Source organism: Notolepis coatsorum, assembly GCF_963971535.1.
Source record: "Notolepis coatsorum genome assembly, chromosome: 19".
NCBI classification, from domain to species: Eukaryota; Metazoa; Chordata; class Actinopteri; order Aulopiformes; family Paralepididae; genus Notolepis; species Notolepis coatsorum.
Window position 1 is genome coordinate 87297470 of NC_140183.1, and position 19154 is coordinate 87316623.

Sequence of the window (19154 nt, forward strand, 5' to 3'; positions counted from 1 at the left end):
TAACATCGAGCAGCTGAAGTTTCCCAAATGCTATTAAGAGACCAAAAAGACCAATGATTGTAGGGTTATTAAAAAAGGTTTTTATTGTGGCGGCTAGGTGGTGTAGTGGGCAAGGCACTCGCCACCAGTGTGGAGACACTAGGATTCGCGTGTTCGAATCCAGCTCTCCACATTGTTTTCAGTTTAGCTGGTCGTCCGCAGTAATACACATTGGCCGTATTACGGGGAGGGAAACTGAAGGGTGGGGATCGGGCGTTGTGAACAAGCGACTCCTACAAGTCGGTTGGTGCGCCTGCGCAGTAGAATCAGGAAGTGTCGGGGGCAGCGTGAGCCTCCCACGCGTTACTCCTCGACACTGAGAGATCGAGCTGCGCAGGTGAAAAGATGCGACTGCTGTTACCTCAAGTACCGGAGGGGACTTGTGCTATGTATGACTTAGTCCACATTGCAGCCGGCTTGTGGGAGGCAAGAAACAGCGTTCGTGACAGGGGAGGGTTGAATTGGATGATACGAAATTGGGATGGGAGAAAAATATAGAAAAATGGGAGAAAAAGTGGATAAAAAAAAAAAAAAAAAAAAAAGGTTTTTATTGATTGATTCTGTACTTACAAACAAGAGTCTTAAAAAAGATAACAATGCTGAGGATAACTTAAAATAGGGACAGTTTTGCACACAAACACACAAAAACTAAAAACACAAGTGCTATATCCATTCAGATAGTTTTGGCAGTGTGATTTGCAGTTCTGAAGATGATGTCTTCCATCAGTCCAGTACAATGAAGTACACCACCCATAATAATATATGGGAGGTGTAATAGCTCCTAAATTAAACTGTTCACCACAAGATCTGTGGTTTATCTTGAGTCATGATTTCTGGAAAGACACCGCTTTAAAGGTTTAACCTTGAACGTTTAAAAGTGGCACTGAGGGGCACAAAGAATTGTATTTGTGAACATGCATGACTCTCCTAAAGCTAGAAATCAGAGAACCCTCTCCAAACTGGAATGGAATGGAATATATATAGATATCTATATATCTATATCTATATCTATATATATATATATGGCTGCTCCATAGATAGTGAATGGGGCTCTGACATTTATGAGGCCATAAGATGTTTATGTGCGCTCTTGCACCCAAATGTGTTAATTCTGGTTCAGACCTTTCAGCCATACCAATGTTTTTGGAAATATTACTTCTAGACTACTAAAGAAAAACATGAGTAACAAGTTTTTCTACAACTCAAGTTCAGACCTATGTTACTCTATTTCATTAGCACTAAAAGTGAGTTTTCTTTATTGTATCAGAAACTTCAGAATGTCATCTTTCAAAAGAGAACAGGCTCATGCATGTGCTATAAGTATAAAATATAGTATCTTATATAAGACAATTAACTAAAATGTGATCTCATTGGATGTGCTCTGACAATTAATGCTTGTATATCTTATCGTGTGTTGTCATGTTTGTTTATGTGTTTGTTTAAAAAAATAATAAAAAAATAAAATACAAAAAAAATATATAGTATTTTAGTTTGCAAAAAAAGTATGCAGTCCTCAAAAACGAAAAAGGCCAATTTTGGGGGCGCCTGTTAACTCATTCTGCGCCAAGCACGTAATATTACGTGTTTGCTCGCCAACAGTTGAGCGCCAAACACGTAATATTAAGTCTTTTTCGATTTGAATATTCTATACACTCACGGACCACTGTGTTATCATTGGAACTCATTCTGAGACCCCGAGAGTGCAATGCCGGCCGAATCCTGCTAGGTGGCAGTATCGCCTACCCTTTGAAACCTTATTTCACACTGTTATATTTTATATGGTCCGGGCGAGAGAAATTTGTTTAAAAAAGAAACACAAGACAAGAAAAAGATTAATGTCTGAGACGAGCTCGTCGGGAGGAGCGGGCAATGGGTGAGGTCACCCTTGGGGTCTCGCTCTCAGTCATCACAGCATCTGAAGGGGGGAAAAAAGGGATACACGTGAGTAGAATGTAATAGAAACGAGTCAGGAGGACTAACATCCTCGTCTGAAAGCACGACTTCTGAGGCTTGTTCCATGTTGAAAGCAGACTTCAGCACTCAGTGGATCTAGAATATCTTGGGGTAAATGTTTAGACCCAAGCTTTTTCATAAGCAAATCATTACCAACCAGTGGCCATTCGCTGTGGCATCTGGAAGCATGCTTGTAGTGCGGTCATATTAGCAGCCTAATCTCGGAGCTCTACACACCTTGCTCGTGTCTTTTATCCTAACCTTGTTTCTCAGATGGTACAAGTCAGTCCTTAGGATATATATTAAAAAAAGAATTCCCTCAGTAATCGATAGCTTCATCTTATGCACAAATTAAGTTATGTTGACACATTCACCAAAATAATCCCTGAGACAGAGATATCTCATTGCAGGGTAAAAAAAATAACATAACTGCGTAATTAATAATGTGCATCATTAATTATGCATCATCATGGAATCATGGTCCCATTTCATTTAGGTGAACCAGGACCAGAGCCCAGGTATTGTGCATGGCCGTCTGGAACAGCTGTGACACACCTAAATGGAATGCTCTTACCCTTCTATGACGTGTCAAAATGGCCACCATGAAAATGGCCTATTATGCATCTTTTCAACAATTTGTGTTTGCTGCAAAGAACCTAGTTTAACCCTGTGGAAGTGAATCAATGAGACGAGCAGACGGAGTATCGAGTCTCTGAACTTTACTTCCAAACAAATCCAACAGAACCAAGGTACAGCCACACCCTTAAGTCAACTCCCTCCTGTCACTCAATCAGTGTCCATTCTGAAGTGAGACACCTCCATCTAGTGTCCACCACACAGGCCCCCCCCCGAACATTCAGAATTGACATTCAGTGCAACACCAAACAAACGGAACTGAACACAACAAACCCCCAAAAACAGTGCACCCAGTGTCTTCAGTCTCTTTTAGGAGGTCTGACCACGCGGCCATAACGACTGTATTTAACAGTCACAGGGAACGTGGAAGGGGAAAGGGTAAGGGTAGGGGCAGGGGGCCGTCCCCGCCGCCGCCGAGGCTTCGTTGGTGGAAAGGTAGGGGTAACAATGGCCGGAGGGCATGGGACAGGGGAAGACTTGGGTGGCCGGCCCCGGCGCCGGGGCTCAGCCAGCTCCACCGGCCCATTTGGGACCACATGAGCAGGCTTAAGACGATCGACTGAGATCTGCTCCTTATTCCCCCCCATGTCCACCACAAAGTACTTGGGGCCCGGCTCGAGGACGCGGAAGGGCCCGTCATAGGGAACCTGCAGTGGAGAACGGTGGGCATCATGACGGATGAACACATACCTCGCAGTCATCAGGTCCTTAGGAATGTAGGACTGGGGAAAGCAGTGATGTGTGGGAACTGGGGCAAGCACCCTCGCTGCGTCCTGGAAGGCAGATCGGTGAGCTGTAGTGGACCAAGGGGCAGAGGAACCAGGAAGGAACTCCCCTGGGACCCTCAGCGGTTGACCAAAAACCAATTCGGCTGAAGAGGCCTGCAGGTCTTCTTTAGGGGCAGTACGCAGGCCCAACATGACCCACGGAAGACGGTCGACCCAGTTGCCATCTGTGAGCGTGGCCCGGAGAGCGGCCTTCATGGATCTGTGAAAACGCTCAGACATGCCGTTGGCCTTTGGGTTGTATGCTGTGGTACGATGGAGTTCCACCCCAAGTCTCTCAGCCACGGTGCTCCACAGCTCAGAAGTGAACTGGGATCCCCTGTCCGAAGTCAGGTCCAATGGCGTGCCAAACCGAGTGACCCAGCCGAAGATAAACCACCCGAGCCACCTCCGCAGCCGTTGTTGATGACAGGGGAACAACCTCCGGCCACCTGGTGGTCCTGTCCACCATAGTGAGGAGGTGTGTAAAACCCTGAGACGGGGGAAGTGGGCCCACCAGGTCCACGTGGACATGGTCAAACCGCCTCTCTGGAATGAGAAACGGCTCCAGGGGGGCCTTAGTGTGACGATGTACCTTGGCACGCCACACAGGAGGCCGCCCATACTTTGACGTCCTTCCTAAGGCCCGGCCAGACGAACTTGGCCGCTACCAGCTTGACCGACGCCTTTACCCCAGGGTGTGAAAGGGCATGAATGGTGTCAAATACCCGGTGGCGCCAGTCAGTTGGAACCATGGGGCGGGGCTGGCCAGTGGAGACGTCACAGAGGAGCGTGGCGCCGCTGTCGTGAAACACCACATCCTCAAGTCGAAGTCCTGTCACAGCCGTCCTGAACGCCTGAAGGTCTGAGTCGGTGAGCTGGTCAGCAGCCATGGCAACATAGTCGATGCCCAGGTGCACAGGACTGACGCGCGCCCGGGAGAGGCAGTCCGCCACCTGGTTGTCTTTACCGGCTACATGCTGGATGTCGGTAGTGAACTCCGATATGGCGGAAAGTTGGCGCTGCTGCCGCCCCGACCATGGCTCCGTGGTCTTGGCCATGGCAAACGTTAGGGGCTTGTGGTCGACAAAAACTGTGAACTTGCGGCTCTCCAGCAAGAACCTGAAGTGACGTATGGCGAGGAAGAGGGCCAGGAGCTCCCTGTCGAATGTACTATACTTCCTCTCGTTGTCGCGCAGCTTCCTACTGAAGAAGGCCAGAGGCTGCCAGGCGCCAGCCACCCACTGCTCGCACACCGCACCTACTGCATAATCGGAGGCATCGGTGGTGAGGGCTATAGGAGCAGCAGGAGATGGGTGTGGCAGCATGGCAGCGTTGGCAAGGGCAGCCTTAGAGCCCTCAAATGCCTGGACCCACTCCGGGGACCAGCCCACGTCATCGTTGGCTCTCTTCCCCTTCAACGCCTCATACAGAGGTCTCATCAGGTGAGCCGCATGGGCTATAAACCTATTGTAAAAATTAACCATCCCCAGGAACTCCTGGAGAGGTTTGATGGTGAGGGGGCGGGGGAAAGCAGCAATTGCCTCCACCTTGGCGGGTAGAGGAACAGCCCCCTGGGAAGAGACATGGTGGCCCAGGAAATCCATGGCCGGCAGGCCAAACTGACATTTGGCCGGGTTCACGATCAGCCCATGCTCGTTGAGCCGCTCGAACAGTTGACTGAGATGTCCCCGATGCTCCTCCACCGATGCACTGGCTACCAGGATGTCGTCCAGATAAATAAACAAAAATGACAGGCCTCGCAGCACAGAGTCCATCAGCCGCTGGAATGTTTGCGCTGCCCCTTTAAGGCCGAATGGCATGCGCAGGAATTCAAACAGTCCAAACGGGGTGATAATGGCAGTCTTGGGCACGTCGAGCGGATGGACCGGTACCTGGTGGTAGCCACGCACCAAATCTATTTTAGAAAAAATGGTGGCGCCCGCCAGGTGGGCAGAGAAATCCTGGATATGTGGCACTGGGTACCGGTCATGAGTGGTGATGTTATTTAGGCGACGGAAATCACCACACGGACGCCACTTCCCGTCCGCCTTGGGGACCATGTGTAGTGGGGAGGCCCAAGGACTGTTGGACCGGCGCACAATGCCGAGCCGTTCCATTGTGGCAAACTCCTCCCTGGCTATTGCCAGTTTAGCAGCATCCAGGCGGCGCGCCCGTGCATAAACTGGCGGGCCCACCGTTGGGATGTAATGTTCCACCCCATGCTTGGCGACAGAGGCAGAGAAAGTGGGGACAGTCAGAGCAGGAAACTCAGCGAGGAGGCGCTGGTACATAGCCTGTGGCGAGCATATTGGCCAGGGCAGGCGGCCCCGGCCCCCCCAGTGTGCAGGGGTATGTGTCAAAGGACACAGAGCCAATCAGCCTACGGTTCGCAACGTCCACTAACAGTCTGTGAGCACACAAAAAATCCGCGCCCAGTATAGGCACCGACACTGAAGCAATAATAAATTCCCAGCTAAACTGCTGTCCATGTAAACACAGTCACGTACCTGGTACCAAACGTACGGATGGAAGTCCCATTAGCCGCGTCCAGGGGTGGTCCATGTCCGTTTCCCAAGGCGTCCATGGCCGACGCAGGCAGGATGCTCCTCTGGGCGCCAGAATCCACCAACAGACGCCTTCCAGACAACGTGTCCTCGATAAACAACAGCTCGTTGATATTGACGCCAGCGCTCATAGCCGCTAACGAGCGCCGGCTCTCGCGTTTCCCTGGTTACCAAAGGTGCATGGTGGAACACAGCTCTTCGCTTTGTTGCCAAAACGGCGATGATAATAACAAAGCCCTCTATCATCCCTCTGTGTCTGATCACTGCGATCAGCCACCCGATCAGACACAGCAGCCACACAGTACTGACGGGAGGCCAGTAGTATTCTGTCCGCCTCCTCTGCCAATCCCCGGTAATCCTTGGTGCGCACGAGAGGCGAGCTGGCCAGAGCCGTGCGCACCGGAGTCGGGAGTTGACGCAGGAACAGCTGCACAAAAATAAATGTAGCGTCACCTGAACCAAGCAGTGCTAGCATGTTCTCCATCAGTTCTGTTGGTTTACTGTCCCCCAATCCGTTGAGGGACAATAGGCGCTCTGCGCGCTCTGCATCTGACAGCTGGAAAATGCGCAACAGCTGTTCTCTGAGCGCGTCGTATTTGCCGGCTGCTGGCGGCTCTCTCAGGCATCCCATCAGCCGGCGTGTAGTGGAGGAATCCAATGCCGCGACAACATGATAATATTTCGTCTCATCCAACGTTATTCCGCGGAGGTGAAATTGTGCCTCAATGTGCTGAAACCACGGGGCCGGGTCATGCTGCCAAAACTCTGGCAACTTGACTGTAGCTGCATACACTGCGGGAACCACAGCCGGTGGATTCTCGTTATTGCTCATATTTCACACGTTTAGGGTCACCACTGTGGAAGTGAATCAATGAGACGAGCAGACGGAGTATCGAGTCTCTGAACTTTACTTCCAAACAAATCCAACAGAACCAAGGTACAGCCACACCCTTAAGTCAACTCCCTCCTGTCACTCAATCAGTGTCCATTCTGAAGTGAGACACCTCCATCTAGTGTCCACCACAACCCTTTCTTTTCCAGCACCTCTTTCATCTCTTGTATTGAACATGTCTTTGGTGGGTGTAGGACACAAATTTTTTATTACCCTAATTATGTCCTTCCCTGCCTGGCTACCCGACGCCCAAACGTAAACAAATTACATTTATTGGTAGTACATTAGGTAATAGGTAAGCAGTGTTCCTGGATCCAAAAAGCACAGCCAATTGATTAATCTTGTGACATCACCAAGGGCATTAATTCTGAACAGCTCGTTAATCTGAATTTGACTTAAAACCCTGGCTAAATAGCAAGGAGTACATATGTAATTTTGCGCCAACGCCTAAATAACATGTCAGACAAATCCATATAAACCCCAAGTAAAACCAATTTTCCACAATATGTCCCCTTTAATGAGTTTAAATTAAACACAACCGAGTTTGAGTTGAAGCTCAACAACAAAATCACTAAAAATAGAGTGCAGCATGAATTAAGCAATGTCGCTGGTCGTTGGAACAGCGCCACTCACCCTCATCCTCCTCTTCATCACTGCTGAATGTGATGACTGGTTTCTTTGATTTGCGAGTTTTTCTGGGAGTCACAATGTCGTCATCTTTGCCACTGGAAACAGAGGGCTTTGTGTGACCTATAAGAGAGAGACATTGGATATTTGGTCTAAGAGAACAAATGAAGAAAATAAAAGGTTTTACATTTATTTACGCTGAGCACGTATGCCCTCTTTCACCAATGCTCCGCCTAATCAGTGATGTACCTGAACACATTCAATGAACGATCGTTCATGAACTCGTTCATAATTTGGGCGAACGTGAACTGAACATACTGTATTTCCGCTAGATGAACGTAATTGTGAAGGCGTTCATTCTCGGCGCTCTCACAGTATAACTTGTGCCCGATTTCTAAGAGCCTTCCAGGCGAAAACCCAGCTAAAACACCTAATCTGGCAACAGCGAGCCGCCCGTCACCCCTGGCTGTCGCACTAACAAATACGTCATCACAACGATGTGGAAAATATACTGTAGAGATGAAAGCTGCAGCTGCTACTAGTGTGGATTGAATGGGCGGCAGCAAAGTGTTATGGAAATGCCAGTATTCTGATTGCCGTCTGTGGTTCTATATGGGTTGTGGCAATCATTTTGACAAATAATAGCTCGCAGCAACGTATTGAAAAAAGAACTATAAACTAGTTCCATTTTTGAAACCATGAACTTTAGTTGAAAATGTGTGAACTGTGAACTGAACTAGTTCCCAACACTGCGCCTAATACTCAGTTACTCATTCACAGTACCCAGGGGCTGCCCAGTGCAACCAGTATGTTGGCCACTGGAGAGCACTGGAGCAGTTGTGGCACCTAAACAGTGGCGGTTAAGTTCTTCATTCACTTCCTCTGCTCAGAGTTCTGGTCACCAGACCGCTTCTCTAACCTTAACACTATCAGTGCCACGCTGTTTTCGGGCAACGGCTATGCGCTGCCACGCATTAAACTAATAGAGTCCGTCACCTTGTTTGTAGAGCTATATAACTATATTCTATATTATAGCTATGGATACAATACTATGGTAATTTGACAGAGTTTCTTCCGGTCAAGATGCAAAAAAGAAATAATTTTCCATCCATACGTTCCCGTTTTATACCGTGGTGAATATGAGTGTTATTTCGGAATGATCCGGGCTAATTTCTGGGAGGCTGCTTATAAGCTGCAACGTGTATTATACTGAATCCATTGGTGTTTTGTCCCTACACACACTACAATAAAAAAAATCAAATGCATATGATAGGTATTATGTTTCATCATGAATGCATGAAAGGGGGGGGGGGCTTATGCTTTGATCGCCATCAACGGCATACATTGTAGACTATCGTTAGACACACACGGTCGGATCGCATTGAAAACATGGTTGGATCAACGCAAGATTGATATAATATAGCCCTTACCTTGACTAGGATGTACCCCAAAAAGAATATTCCAATTATCTGATCGCCATTCCAAGTATTGATGTCCATCGTGTCGCCAACATAATCCACCACACAACACGGATCGGGAGTATTTGATTCTTCTCAATCCAAGCGTTATAACCGCTCGTCTTGCCCTGAGAAAAATAGCCGAGCCGGATCCATATAATCGACGCACAGCCCAAGACAAAAGGTACCAAAGGGTGCTCGATACTGCCGCCTGGTAGGATGCGGACGGTACTGCACCTTCGGAGTCCCAGTATGCCTTTTACAGGCAACATACAGCTCCCTGACATTGAATAGGGTATTAAAATTATTGGTATCTTGGTATCTAGGGACATCTATGGACCTCAGTGAATGTATTCCCAGTGTCAGAAATATTGTGTCTATTACTAGGCTTGCTTAAATTGTGATGAAACAAAGACAAATATGAATTGATTTTTCTTTGCATCTTTGACAGTGAATAACACCATGCTAAGAATTACCAGACATGAAAAACTGCCACTGATCTCGTTCAGTACCTTCTTGAGATCATGTGTACAAAAAAATCTAAGGAAATTAATAAAAGGAAGATGATTAAACAGAAGGTTTTGTAGATACTAGGGCTGTCCCCGACTAAGGATTTGGATGGTCGACTAGGATTGGCCAAAATTTGCCGTTAGTCGACTACTGGTCGACTAATTTTTTTTTTTTTTATCATTCCATTTGGGCTGTGGGGGTGCTTAATGTCTGAAGGAGTCGACTGAAGGCTTCTTGTCCTCTGCAAAAGCATGCAATTGGTCCACTGATGGATACATCTTGATATTTGTCTAGTCTAGTGTGTTCATTAGATGGGTGAAATCCTCGTTCAGGGGGGCTCCAGTAGCTCACCGCGTATCTCGGCACTATTTCTGCGTCGGGAGGAGCCGTGCTGCGTCACGGTTCTGGTTGACTCAGAGTTCGATTACCGGACCCGCCGTCATTTGCCGAATGTCTTCCCCTGTTCTCCCTCCCGTTTCACTCTACAACTGTCGGTCATGCTTGACCAGAAAAGCGATAAACGCTAAAAAATAAAGTAAAAAAAAAAAAAAAAAAAATCCTCTTTCAGTGCCTCTGTGCCTGTTTTCGTAGGCAGTTAGCCTCTGGTATGCGTGCCATTAGCGTTAGCCACGCTTCTAGGCATCTTCTTTTGGAAAGAATGATAAAAAAATTAAATAAAAAAAAAGAATTTAATTATTTTCTTTATTATTATATTCGACTAAGAGGTTGGCCAGTCGACTACGGCTCCTTTCGACCGATTAGTCGACTAATCGATTAATAGGGGTCAGCCCTAGTAGATACAGTACTGAATTCTCCCATCCGGACCAATGCAATTTGAAATATTATAGAATAGCAGGCTTATAAATTACCTTATTATAGCCAATTCGCACATTTATGGATTGTGCCAAATCTTATATTTTAAATGCCAGAGTTCAATTTGGATTTAGTATCACCAGGTGTGCATAAGAACAGATAATGAAATCTACTGTATGTACAGTAGCTTTTTTATTTGTTCCAGGGTGCAACCATTTTGAAACAAATTTCAAATCAAATTGTTGCTACATGCTAAAAATAGGAAAGAGAAACTAACTGCGCTTCAATATATACCAATAAGGTTAGGTTTTGTAGTTTATTATCCCGAGTAATAAGAGATATTAAAAAGATTCATACAGAAGTAATTTGCTTGAAATGCCATAGGGGCTTTTAGGAATTGTCGTTCGGAAAAATTCCAACGCTCATCGAAAGCTCTCTACAAGATGGCCGCAAATTCCTGACGTTGAAATTTTACAAAATGGTCGACTTTCGTGAACTACCGGTATATAACACCAAAACGAAAATCTAATAACACTTTAACCTATTGGTAAACTAACGTATTGATAATATACATTATAACTGCTGTTGTGACATGGTTATGATGTTTATACTTGAATACGTTTGAAAAATAAAACGCTACTTTTGTCAAACAGTCTGGAGAGATTGATTTATGACGTGATGTTATTTTGGGACCGGTACCGGTCTCGTCAGGCTTAAGAGGTTAAGAGAACAGATGTCAGTAGTTTCTCTGAAGGAAAGGCTAAAAGTGCACTAACCTCTCTTGGCCCTTCCTCTGCCCCTGCTGGGCAATGGCGTGCATGAGACCGTGTTCTCACTGGAACCTCCCTCCTTCTGGCTCTCCTCCTCCATCTCTGGACTCTCCACGTTCTCCAGCCCTCTGGTGTGAACCACCGTCAGCCGCTTCTCAAACTCATCCACCTGGGCCTGGAGAACCAGAGGAAGAAGGGAGAGAATCGGATGTCAAAATTAAATGCATCCATCTAAAAATCTGATAAAAAGTTAGGCCCATTACATGTATATACCATTAAAAAAACATTTCAGGGTAGGAATATGCCCAAATACTTGGAATTGAATAACCTGAACCATTATACCTCTATTAGTGTATAGTATATTAAAAGAAGACAAAAACAAGCTAAAGCGTTACGGTGAGACTCGACTAGTACCTTGAGCTGGGGCTTGGCCCCACGGCGGAGCTTGGCAGTGATGGAGAGCAGCGGCTGGTAAACTCCAGGCTCAGTCAGCTTGTCACTGTAGCACTCCCAGCACTCCTGCAGCCTCTTCAGACCACGCTCACACATGGACAGCAGAGACAGAGACATGGCCAGGTCACACCACTGGCGCTCCGTCCTGGAGAGAGGAAGAGATGGAGGGATGACAGACGAGCATAGAGAAAAAAATAAAAATAAAAATAAAATTAGAAATCCAATGCAAAATGCATAGTAATTGACTGATAACAAAGAGCTCATCTTTCCCGAAGAGAACTTTGACCTGGCGCTTGGGCTAAATCTAATTTCCAGAAGCTCGTACGTCTGATTCACTTCGTCATTGTGTGTAATATGAAATGCCCTTTCTATAAGCCCTGGGTATGGGTCCAGCACATCAGGAGAGATGGACAGAAGCCTGCTCCGAGTCCACTTGCACAGTGCGAATTCCCCAAACTGTATGGAAGGACAGTTGCTATGACAGAAGAGCAAGAGGCTAGAGAAATGGAGGCAAGCGTAGGCCATGTAGTTGCAGTGCAATGTGTAAAGTCCACTTCTGAGCTCCACGCTGTGACCAACTTTGAAAGCCCATCATGACAAGTCATCCAGACGCGAAAGCACTAATCGCCCGCCCATACACACAAAGAGGATAGTGTAGAATCTAATCAAGACACACAAAAGATGAAGACGAAAAGGATAAGAGGTGGGAAGAGAATAATCTTAACCTCTTAAACTCTAGCCCTATTTTCAGAAAAATCTGCGTAAAAATAGTTTACATACCTAAGTCTATTTGCATGTAGGGATCTCAGGGAATGTATTCCCAGTGACAGAAATATTGTGTCTGTTACTAGGCTCGAGTAAATTGTAATTAACCAAAAGGAGAATATCAATTTTCTTTTTCTTTTCTCTTTTCATCTTTGACCGTGAATAACACCATGCCAAAATTTACCAGACATGAAAAATTGCAAATGAATAAAGGGAAGATGATTAAACAGAAGGTATTGTAGATACAGTACTGAATTCTGCCATCCCGGACACATGTAATTGAAATTATTATAGAATAACAGGCCGTGAATTAAATCTACTGTAAGTACAGTTACTTTTTATAATGTAAATTTCCCCGCCATTTTTCATCAGATTGCAACGCAGTTTTTTTGCTAGACGTTCACAGAAAAGTAGAGAAACTAACCGCGTTCTAATTTATGGCAATAACGTTCAGGTTTGTTCCACCCATGAGATATGATCCCGAAAATAAAGAGGGAAAAATAAACTGAAAAAGAAGTCAGATGATTGACAGGGGCTGGGCAGTGTAGTTTTAAAAAATTCGAAAGACTACTCAAGTTAGGTTGCGGCAAATCCTTGCGTCAATCCTCACCTTTTCTCCGACTCGATGCCCTGAGATTTCTATAACTCATATTTCATTAATAACCCTTAAAATAGTTGGTAAACAAACATAATTTTGACTGCTGTTTTGACAGGGTTAGGGTCTTTACTCTCGACTACATTTGAAAAAACAACAACAACAACATTAATTAATACATTCTGTAGAGATTTATTTATGGTGTGATGTCATTCTCGTACTGGTACCGGACGGCTCGGGCTTAACACTTTCTGCGCCAACCACGAGTATAGTCGGGTTATCTCGCCAACCGTTGAGCGCCAGGACCCTGTTTTCTTTTATTTCGATTTTTTTTATTCTATGCAGTCTCACGGATCTCTGTATCATTGGGACTCATTCTGAAACGCAGAGAGTGCAATACCGGCCGAATCCTGCTAGGTGGCAGTATCGCCTACCCTTTGAAACCTTATTTCACACTGTGTGTTACATTGTATATGGTCCGGGCGGAGAATTTAGACCAAGCCAAGTGAAACGCTTCATCCGAGTAGGGCTGGGCGATATGGCCTAAATATGATATCACGATATTTTCTGACCTTTCGGCGATACACGATACGCATCACGATGTTTTTCTTTTTTTCCCCAAACAATTCATTATGAGGCTTACCAAGACAGTATTTGAGTTTGCAAGCGAACATTAAAGACAAAATAAAATACCCATGCATTTAGCATTTTTATATTATATATTAGATTTAGATTATTGGATTATTAGATTATATATTGCATATATTTAGCAATGAGATATTATATGATTTAGATATGAAATATGATGAATTGAAAATGGGGGACCCTGATGTAAACAAGACGAAAGTCTTTCTCTGGTCTGCATCCCCTTAACAATTGTATGTATTGAGCTGTACTGTACCCATTCTGCAATATGTTAATAAAGTTTTAAATCAATCAATAGGATTTTAGCATTTTTATGAAACTACTGTATATTTGTATGTCTCTAAATGTTTTGATGAATTGAAAATGGAGGACCCTTATGTAAAAAAGCCGAAAGTCTTTTTCTGGTCTTCATCCTCCAGTCAGTCCACTGTTGTTGTATTGAGCTGTACTGTATTGTACCCATTCTGCAATCGTTAATAACGTTTTCATTCATTCAATCATTCGCTTGTACCCGCCCTGCTGTTCTTAGCACCAATCGGCAAGCAGCGCTATTCTTTTTTTACTTCCTGAATGCCCTCCTTGATTTTAACGAGAGCTCAGCTCAACGACAACAACAACAGCTCACCGCAGCCGACGAGTGATTACCAGCGCACCGCAGCATGACAACGAGGCATAATGATTTTACTGCAACAAATGTTATAATAAAAGCCTTTCCATACATCTGTCTGATTGAAAACTTTATTAACAGACCGCAGAATGGGCACGCACAACTCGGCACGGACTGAGATATGAACAGTAACGCTTGCTATCTATGTCGTCATCGGACGTTGCTATGTTTGGGTAAATACGCTGATGTGTAACTATATAACGTGTAACTATATAATGTTGATGCCACAAAACGAATGCCTTTGTTAATCATAAGTACTAACTAACTTTGATGCAGTAGTGTGTGTGTGGGAGCGGCGTTGTTCAAAAGTTTGAACGGGGTGGACCAGATTGACGCGACACAATCCTCTTGGGCAAAACATCACGATATCCACGATACGTTAAAAAAGTGTATCGTTAATGAACTGTACCCGATATTTATATAATATCGTCATATCGCCCAGCCCTACATCCGAGCACTTTGAAACACGTTCAGCACACTGCCTACATGTGTTGTGCCAGTTCATGTCAGGGACCCGATGGACATCAATACTGGAAATCACAATGAGACAATTGGAATATTCTTTTTGGGATACCTCCTAGTAAAGTTAAGGACTATATGACATCAATCCTACTTTGATCCAACAATGATTTGACATCGATCGCAACGATCAACGTATGTAGTATCAAAAATAAAATGCTGTTGCAGACGATCAGAGCATCAAAAAACGACCCCCCCCCCCCCCCCCCCTTGATGCATTCATGATGAAACATAATACCCATTATATACAGGGGAGGAAATTAGGCCATTTGGCTCACCAAATGAGTATTTTCTATGTTTGGCGAGTGATTCATGAAGACCACTCGCCACACTGGCGAGTAGTAAACAAAACAAAAAAGGATCGGTTCATATTGCGACTCTTATTTTGAAAATACGGGCCGTCGTATCCGCCCAGTATGAAACGCTGTGTAGCTTAGTCTGTACAGCAGAGCAGAGCTACAGAGCCAGTAGTCTGAAACTCTGTGTAGACATTACAGCAGAACAGCGCTACAGAGCGTCTATTTTGCGACCCGATATAAGTCCGTGCAGTTTTCCCACAACGAGTCAAATGCATCCAACAGGAAGGGGGAAAATGAACACACCATGCCCCGCTCAATCCAATATTTAGACCAGTCCATTCCAGCATCTCTTGTCCAGCCCAACCCAGTCCAGTGCAACCCAGCACAGCCTAACCCAGTCCAGCCCAGCAGCTTTCACTGCCCAACCCAGTCCAACCCAGCATCTTTCACTGCCCAACCCAGTCCAGTGCAACCCAGCACAGCCTAACCCAGTCCAGCCCAGCAGCTTTCACTGCCCAACCCAGTCCAACCCAGCATCTTTCACTGCCCAACCCAGTCCAGTGCAACCCAGCACAGCCCAACCCAGTCCAGCCCAGCATCTTTCACTGCCCAACCCAGTCCAACCCAGCATCTTTCACTGCCCAACCCAGTCCAGTGCAACCAAGCACAGCCCAACCCAGTCCAGCCCAGCATCTTTCACTGCCCAACCCAGTCCAACCTAGACCAGCCCAACTTTCCCTGCCCAACCCAGTCCAGCATCTTTCACTGCCCAGTTCAGCCCAACCCAGTCCAGAATAGTTCCCTCTTTCATGTTAATATGTTTTATGCTAATATTGTGAAGAGTAGAGACACTGTTATTAATGTTTTATGCTAATAAATATTTTAAAGAGTAGAGACACGGTGTGATTATTACTATGATTGAAAATCAATTTAGACGAAGACATACAAAGAAGTAATTATCACAATTATCGATTTATTTTTGTCTGGTAAAAAATCCGTTTGGCTGGTAAAAAAAATCATCTACTCGCCAGTTGGCTGGTAAGCCAAAAAGTAAAGTTTCCTCCCCTGATTATATACCTTTGATTTGGAAATAATATCGTGTCCAGGCGAGCAACGTGAACGCCTTTAGCAAAATTCACATAGCGCTCCATAACGCAGCTTCCAGGAATTAGCCAGGATCACTCTGAAACTATACAATATTCACCACGGGATAACACGCGAATGTATACATGAAAAAATTTACTATTTTTTTTACATGTTGGACGATAGATAGTGACTGTCAAATAAGCCATAGTATTGTCTCCATAGCTATGATATATATATAGGCGAGTCAATCTATGAAAAAAAAGCACTTAACCCAAAAAAAATTGACACAAAAGGTTTTTCGATGGATTCCGATAGTATTGGGCGTGCTAAATAACATACTAAAAGTCGACCAAAATCGACCCCCCCGAAAGCCGCCATTTCCAGATGGCGGTGGAGATATTAAAATGGCTATATCTCAAATTGAGAATATGGTGCAAAGGATTTCTCAACTGATTCTGGTACCTCTGGGCATGTTCACTAACATACTAAAAATCTAGGAAAATACACCTTCCAGAAAGGCTTAATTTTCAAGATGGCGTCCAAAATGGCGGCAGACCAAGCTTAAAATGGCTATATATCAATAGAAAAAAATATATAACTATGATTTTTCACTTGATTCTGGTACCTCTAGACATGCTTGTGAACATACTAAAATCTAGGAAAATACACCTTCCGGAAAGGCATCATTTTCAAGATGGCGTCCAAACTGGCGCCCAGGAGCTTAAAATGACTATACAAATAGCTTACTAAAAAAGGTGTTTGCACTCTCCAGCTCTCAAGCTAGCATAGTTGAAGCCTTCTTTTTGACCATTATAGTTGTTATAGTTAGAGGTGTTTGCACTCTCCAGCTCCCAAACTACCATCGTTGAAGCCTTCTTTTTCTGAATCAGTTTCTTTCTTTCTTTTCTGACCTAGTCCTGTGTTTGGGCATGCCTGGGCGTGTCTGACCTGGCAGTGTTATTTAAGCCCCAGTTTCATTCTAGTCTTTGACAGAGGTGTTTGCACTCTCAGCTCTCAAGCTAGCATAGTTGAAGCCTTCTTTTTGACCATTAACAGTCTGAAGCAATGTATACCTCAATAGTTAAGGGTGAAATGCCATTGGAAACAGTATTCACATCAGAGACCCTCATTACAATAAATGAAGAGCTGGGAAAAAGGAAGATGGAACTGTGTGCTAGATCCAAAACTAGTCAGTTGTGGCTAAATTACCAACACATGTTAGAAGTTGCTAGGTCACTGATAACAGCAGATCGCACAGGTTCCTGGCTTTTGCACCTACGCGCTGTTTCTGAATGCATGCCGATATTCGCTGCGGCTGGGCATTACAATTACTTGAAATCGGCACACTTTTATGTCCAAGAGATGAGTCAGCTTCACATCAACCACCCAGATGTCTTCAGACAATTTGAAAAGGGTTTCCATGTTATCCGTCGCAGCAGCCAATCATGGGCAGGCCTCAGCTCAGATCTTGTAATCGAAACAACATTGATGAGGTCATTGAAGACTACAGGAGGGATGACACATGGAAGTGGAATGACCGACAATCAGAGATCCCTTTGGACAATGTCAAAGGGCATAACATCAGAGTATAACACCGCAATGCAGGAGTTCTCAAACCAGACACACAACATCAGAACAGCACAAGGATTCAACAGAGGCAAGGATGAAAAGGGATGCTGCTGACCTGGAGAAGATCACTTCAAAACTTGCTATATGTTCACCTTTCTCTCCAGACTCTTCTTTAAGGAATGTTGTTACAGGTGTTGTCGCTGAGGATGGAGTGAACGTGCATGATTATGACTCTGTTGGACGCAACATCATGCACAAAATGATCGGACAGCCGGCATTCACATTTTCATTTAGTAGAAAGGATAAAGCAATAACCCTTGGACAAAAATCATCTATCAAGGTTGCTCCTGATCGAATCATTGATTCTGCACTTCTTTTTCAACGTTTCCTTATTGTCTCCCAAACTGGAGAGCTGTCATTGGAGGAGGTTATGCGTTACGAACTCAGTCCTTTCCCTCCTGCCCTCTTTGAAGCCGGAAACGTCTTCCGCAAAGCTGATAAACCACAACTAGCGCACACGATCTGTGATCATGCAAGTGATGCAATCCTAGATTCTGTACCAGAAACGGAGCATTATGTTCTTGATGGTGGTTCACTCCTTCACCGAATACAATGGAAGCACGGACAAAGCTATGGTAAAATTGCACAGTCATATGCAGACTTCACCATCCAACATTATGGCTCAGCTACAACCATTGTGTTTGATGGCTATGAGGATGGGCCATCCATTAAAGACAACACACATCAAAGAAGAGGAAACAATATTCATCCCATTGTCAACTTCACTGCTGAGACAGAGTTCTCAGGTAAGAAGGAGGAGTTCCTGTCAAGAGATCTGAATAAACAGAAACTGATCCACATGATAAGTGATGAACTGAAAGAACAGGATTGCACTGTGGTCAATTCACTTAGAGATGCTGATGTAGACATAGTAAGGGCCGCAGTGGGATCATCTCTTCTTCACACCACGACGCTGATTGGAGAAGATACTGATCTCCTCGTCTTACTTCTTTACTATGCACAGAGAGATAGCAAGGGCCTTTATTTCAGATCAGACAAGTGGAAAGCTGATGGCAGTTTTAAAGTGGACGCCATAAACCATTTGAAAGAAGTACTCGGACAGGATGTGTGTTCTCAGTTGCTGTTCATCCATGCTGTGACTGGCTGTGACACAACTTCCCGGATCTTCGGAGTTGGCAAAAAGACAGCATTCCAAAAACTTGTAAAAGGGGATCCTGTCCTTCAGGCTTGTGCCAAAGCATTCACTGTACCAAACCAGACAACAGATGTGATCGATGACCTTGGGTGCCAAGCAATGGCTGTCTTTTTTGGTGGAAAGTGCACAGATTTGCTTGCAAAAATGAGATATAACATTTTCAGCAAGAAGGTTGTCTCAGCTTCATCAACGGTAACGCCTGAACGTCTACCACCAACTGAATCTGCTACCAAATTCCGCTGTCGTAGAGCATACTACCAGGTCATGGTCTGGATGGGTACAGATGATGGTACAGATGCTCTAGACTGGGGC

The 19154-nt window shown here is 45.0% G+C and overlaps 1 protein-coding gene across 1 annotated transcript in view; it reads right to left on the bottom strand.

Moving 5' to 3' along the window:
* Positions 1-575: 575 nt before the first annotated feature.
* Positions 576-19154, bottom strand: part of ncapd2 (non-SMC condensin I complex, subunit D2) — a 122713-nt gene continuing 104134 nt past the window's right edge. Inside the window, exons 29-32 of the mRNA XM_084336989.1 lie at positions 11443-11626; positions 11035-11203; positions 7485-7601; positions 576-1954 (exon numbers count right to left, since the gene is read on the bottom strand). Coding sequence (XP_084193115.1) covers positions 1872-1954; positions 7485-7601; positions 11035-11203; positions 11443-11626 — 553 coding nt within the window. The 3' untranslated portion in view covers positions 576-1871. The remainder of the gene's footprint in view (positions 1955-7484; positions 7602-11034; positions 11204-11442; positions 11627-19154) is intronic.